General features: G+C 39.4%; 1 protein-coding gene across 1 annotated transcript in view; it reads left to right on the plus strand.

Moving 5' to 3' along the window:
- Nucleotides 1–5,736, plus strand: part of LOC105483478 (CXADR Ig-like cell adhesion molecule) — a 115,202-nt gene extending 109,466 nt beyond the window's left edge. Inside the window, exon 8 of the mRNA XM_071095506.1 lies at nt 5,448–5,736. Within this exon, the coding sequence (XP_070951607.1) occupies nt 5,448–5,522 (75 nt within the window). The 3' untranslated portion in view covers nt 5,523–5,736. The remainder of the gene's footprint in view (nt 1–5,447) is intronic.
- The last annotated feature ends 264 nt before the right edge of the window (nt 5,737–6,000 follow it).

The raw sequence follows: 6,000 nt of genomic DNA on the forward strand, positions 1-6,000 counted from the left end.
TTTTCAGCTCAGTTGTATGAATGTTTTGAATTTTTATTACTGATGTTTGTTATTATAGCCTATTAGCAATTCAAAATAATTTTTTAGCAGTAATAAATATACCATCCCCCAAACAGTACAATAAACTTTATTTGTAGAAAAAAAAATTACACTGTTCTAGGACTAAGTCTACTTACTGGTACATTTAAAGAGGATATTTACACCTTGGAGTCTTCTAGGAGGTGTGAAGGTGTTTTTATTTTAAAATCATAAGCTGATAAGGTTATTTTTACACATAAAGGCCTTTAATTCTGCAGTATCATAAAATAGCTAGGTAACCACCCACATTACTCAAAATTTGTCCAGAAATTTCTATAGTTTAGGATTAGTATTTTGTGTAGTATTTATAAATCTATGGTCCGCATTTTCCAATCTTAGAGCAGTACCATATTCAAAAAACACCGGCAAGAACCTGAAACCCGATTTCAAAATGACTTTTAAAATATTCTCAGGCTGGGCACTGTAGCTTATGCCTGTAATCCCAGCACTTTGGGGGATCAAGGAGAGAGGATCACTTGAGCCCAGGAGTTCAAGACCAACCTGGCCAACACCGTGAAACCCAATCTCTACAAAAAATACACAAATTAGCCAGATGTGGTGACACGCTGCTGTAGTCTCAGATACTCTTGAGACTGGGGTGAGAGGATCACCTGAGCCCAGGAAATTGAGGCTGCAGTGAGCTATGATGACATCATGGCACTCCAGCCTGGGTGACAGAGCAAGACTCTGTGTAAAAAAAGAAAAAAATTTCTCACAGCTGAACACTGTGAAATAGACACATAGCAAACAATATATCTTAAACAGTTTTTCTCTCATCCACTTCTCTTGCACACACAGTATTTGTTTTTATGTCTCTTTCAAAACTTGATCTACCCTTGTGTGCTTCAGATTCTTTGCCCCAGCTCTCTTTCCTTCTGAGATGGAATCACAAAATCACAAATGAATTGGTCTGGCAGGGCAAAGCCCTCCTCTTTATGGGACTGGAAGAGGAGAGCTGCTATGAACTAAATGTTTGTGTCCCTCACAATGTTCATATGTTGGAGAATAAATCCCCAATGTGATGGTATTTGGAGGTGGGGCCCTTGGGAGATACTTAGGTCCTGAGGGTGGAACCTTCATGAATGGGATTAGTGCCCTTATAAGTGGAAGCATGAGAGAGATGATCACTCTCTCTGCTCTCTTGCCAAGTGAGGATACAAGCAGAAGTCAGCAAACCAGGAAGCATACCTTCACCAGACACCGGATCTGCTGGCACCTTGATCTTTAACTTCCCCACCTCCAAACTGTGAGAAATTTCTCTTGTTTAAAAGAAAAGAAAAGAAAAAAAACAGTCTTGGGTACCATCTTCTCAATTCACTTGTCAAGTTTGAATCTGAATACAAAACACTTTTTTTTTTTTTTTTTTTTTTTTTTTGAGACGCAGTCTCGCTCTGTCGTCCAGGCTGGAGTGCAGTGGTGCGATCTTGGCTCACTGCAAGCTCCACCTCCGAGGTTCACGCCATTTTCCTGCCTCAGGCTCCAGAGCAGCTGGGACTACAGGCACCAACCACCATGCCCAGCTAATTTTTTGTATTTTTAGTAGAGACGGGATTTCACTGTGTTAGCCAGGATGGTCTCTATCTCCTGACCTCGTGATCCACCAAAACAGTCACTTTTATAATGGACATGGAGGATTTTGTGTTATGTTAGTTGCGTTAGCTATGTAGAGAAACTGATATGTAACACAGAGGATGTTACATTACATAGCATATGTTACATTACGCTATGTAACATCAAGGAAAAGTGTGTGCAGCCTTCTGGGGCCTTTGGAGGTCCAACAAGTAGGATCCAAGACTATAATTTGAAGAACACTTCAACACATTTCTTCAAAAATGTCCCGGATTTAGCCATGTAACTAAATTAAAATAAACTAAATCTACTTCTCTTGCGTTAGCTTCTTAAATATCCATAAAGCAGCAGTGGTTAAAATATAAGCATAAAGAAAATTTGCTATCTTCATTATTTTCTCCATTACATCATGCAATAAAACTGACTTCCAAAAGTCAAAACACAAACTCTCTTGATGAATGAGGCAATGGAAACTGGGCACACCAACCTCCTATTTTGAGTTGTGTTTTAACTGTAGAAACTCTCCTCCCTACCTCAAAGAGGCCTCAAACTTGGCTCATCTTTTTCAGAAGAAAATGTTTTGATCAAACTTTTCATATTATTGTTTGATAATTGGTTAGGATTTATGTGAACTAGGTTAGGGTGATGTATAACTTATGACACTTGAGTGGGCTAGACACTCTATGCTTAGGTAGAGCTTCATATTGGAAATCCCTGGTGTAAAATTTCCCTGCTTGGCAGGAGAGGTGCCATTGTTGTTGTTGTTGTTGTTGTTGTCGTCGTTGTTTGGCAATACTCTCTTATTGTCCATGCCAGCAGAGAAACTGACTTTTATTAGTGAGTAATGCATAAACTCCTATCTTTATTTTAGTATATGTGCTGCCAAAGCAAGCACAACTCCTATCTTTATTTTAGTACAACAAAATTAAGAATGTAATAAGAATATAGGTATTCAGGCATACCTCAGAGATATTGCGAGTTCAGTTCCAAACCACCACAATGAAGTGAATATTGCAATAATGCAAGTCACACACTTTTTGATTTCAACTGCATATTAAAGTTATGTTTACACTATTTGTAGTCTATTAAGTGTGCAGTAGCATTGTGTCTAAAAAGTGCTTAATTAAAAAATATTTTATTGCTAAAAATGCTAATGATCATCTGAGCCTGCAGGGAGTCCTAACCTCTCCGCTGGTGGAGGTCTTGCCTCGATGTTGGTGACTGCTAACTAATCAGTGTGGCGGCTGATGAAGGTTGGGGTGGCTGCAGCAATTTAAAAAAAAGACAGTAATGAAGTTTGCTCCATTGATTGACTCTTCTTTTCATGAAAGATTTCTCTGGTAACTTGCGACGTTGTTTGGTAGCATTTTACTCACAGTAGAACTTCTTTCAAAATGGGAGTCCATCTTCTCAAACCCTGCTGCTGCTTTATCCTAAGTTTATGTAATATTCTAAATTCTATGTTGTCATTTCAACAATGTTCATAGCATCTTCACTAAGAGTAGATTCTATCTCAAAACACCATTTTGTAGCCAGGCACCGTGGCTCACACCTGTAATCCCACAAACTTGGGAGGGATCGCTTGAGTCCAAAGAGTCAAAGGCTGCAGTAAGCCATGATCACACGACTGCACTTCAGGCTGGGCAACAGGAGACACTCCCCATTCATTCACATTTTATCATTAAATTACACCAATTCAGCCACATCTTCAGGGTCCACTTCTAATTCTAATTCTCTTGCTATTTCTACCCCATCTGCAGTTACTTCCTCCACTGAATTCTTGAATCTCTCAAAGTCATTCATGATGGTTGGAATCAGCTTCTTCCAAACTTCTGTTAATGTTGACATTTTAACTTTCTCCTATGAATTGCGAATGTTTCTAATGGCATCTACAATAGTAAATCCTTTCCATAGGTTTTCAATTTACTTCGCTCAGAGCCATCAGAGAAATGACTGCCTATGGCAGCTATAGCCTTATAAATATAGTTATTTTTCTTTTCTTTTTCTCTTCTTTTTATTTCTTTTTGTTTGTTTGTTTTGAGATGGAATCTTGCTCTGTCGCCCAGACTGGAGTGCAGTGATGCAGTCTTGGCTCACTGCAACCTCCGCCTCCTGATTAAAGCAACTCTCTGGCCTCAACCTCCCGAGTAACTGGGATTACAGGCACACACCACCACACGCTGCTAATTTTTGTAGTTTAGTAGAGACAGGGTTTCACCATGTTAGTCAGGCTGGTCTCGAACTCCTGACCTCGTGCTGTGCCCGCCTCGGCCTCACAAAGTGCTAGGATTACAAGCATGAGCCACCGCTCCCGGCCATGATTGTATTTCTTAAATAATAAGACTTGAAATTCTAAATTATCCCTTGATCCATGGGCTGCACAATGGATGTTGTGTTAGAGGGCATGGAACAACATTAATCTCCTTGTAGATATCCATCAGAGCCCTTGGGTGACTAGGTAAATTGTCAATGAGCAGTAATATTTTAAGAGGAATATTTTTTTCTGAGCAATAAGTCACTTAAGTAGGCTTATTTTAAGTAGGCTTAAAATATTCAGTAAACCATGCTGTAAACAGATATGCTGTCATCTAGGCTTTGTTGTTTTATTTCTAGAACATAAGCAGAGAAGATTTGGCATAATTCTTAAGGGCCCTAGGGTTTTCAGAATGGTAAATGACCACTGACTTCAACTTAAAGTCACCAGCTGCATTATCCCCTATTAAGAGAGTCAGCCAGGCTGGGCGCAATGGCTCAAGCCTGTAATCCCAACACTTTGGAAAGTCGAGGTAGGTGGAGCACTTAAAACCAGGAGTTCAAGACCCACATGGCGTTCTAGGAGTCCAAGACCAGAAGTTCAAGACCAATAGGAGTTCATGGCCAATATGGCGAAACCCCATCTCTACTAAAAATACAAAATACAAAATACAGAATTAAAATACAAAAAGTAGCTGGGTGTGGTGGTGCATGCCTGTAATCCCAGCTACACAGGAGACTGAGGCAGAAGAATCGCTTGAGCCTGGGAGGCAGAGGTTTCAGTGAGCCAAGGTGGCACCATTGTACTCTAGTCTGGCAACCTGGGTGACAGAGCAAGGCTCTGTTTAAAAAAAAAAAAAAAAAAAAAAAAAAAAGAGAGAGAGAGCCAGGCTATACTTTGAAGATCTGAAGCTAGGCATTGACTTCTCTCTAGTTATGAAGGCCTAGATGGCTTCCATTATAAGATTGCTTTGTCTCCATTGAAAATGTGCTGTTTAGTGTAGTCACCTTCAACCATGTTCTTAGCTAGATCTTCTGGATAAATTGCTTCAGTTTCTCTATCAGCATTTGCTGCTTCGCCTTGCACTTTTATGTTATGGAGATGGCTTTTTTCCATAAACCTCACGGACCAACCTCTGATAGCTTCCAACTTTTCATCTGCAGCTGCCTCACCTCTCTCAGCCTTGGTAGAATTGAAGAGAGTTAGGGGCTTGCTCCAGATTAGGCTTTGGCTTAAGGGAATGTTGTGGCTGGTTTGATCTTCTATCCAGAAACTAAAACTTTCTCCATATCAGCAATATCATGCTATCTTATCATTCGTGTATTCCCTGGAGCAGCACTTTTAATTTCCTTCAAGAATTTTTTTTTGTATTCACAACTTGGCTGACTGGTTGGTACAAGAGCCCTACCTTTCAGCCTGTCATCTGCACTAAACTTAATCATCTCTATCTCTTGATTTAAAATGAGAGATGTGTGACTCTTTTTTTTCATTTGGAGACCATTGTAGGGTTATTAATTGGCCTAATTTCAATGTTGTTGTGTTTCAGAAATGGAGAAGCCCAAGGAGAGGGAGAGAGACAGTGGAATGGCCAAGGTCGGTGGAGCAGTCAGAACATATGTGACATTTATCTATGAAGTTAACTGCCTTATATGGGTGCGTTTCATGGCACCTCATAACAATCAAAATAGTAACATCAAAGATCACTGATCACAAATTACCGTAACAGAGATACTAATTTTGAAAAAGTTTGAAATATTGTGAGAATTACCAAAATGTGACACAGCGACACAAAGTGATCACAAGCTGTTGGAAAAATGATGCTCATACACTTGCTTCACACAAGGTTGTCAAAATCTTCAATTTGTGAAAAAACATGCAGTATCTGCAAGTTCCAATTAGGTGAAGGGCCATAAAACTAGATATGCCTGTATTCAATTAAGAAGAGGTTCAGAAATATTGTAAAAAATAAAACAAAATAACTGCTTGAAATACAACTGCATGAATCAGGGTCCTCTGGAGTCAGAACCAATAGGAGGCACAGAGAGAAAATAAACAAATAATTTTTAAAAAAAGACAGAGAGGAGAGATTTACTTTAAAC

This window comes from Macaca nemestrina, chromosome 4 (assembly GCF_043159975.1).
Source record: "Macaca nemestrina isolate mMacNem1 chromosome 4, mMacNem.hap1, whole genome shotgun sequence".
NCBI classification, from domain to species: domain Eukaryota; kingdom Metazoa; phylum Chordata; class Mammalia; order Primates; family Cercopithecidae; genus Macaca; species Macaca nemestrina.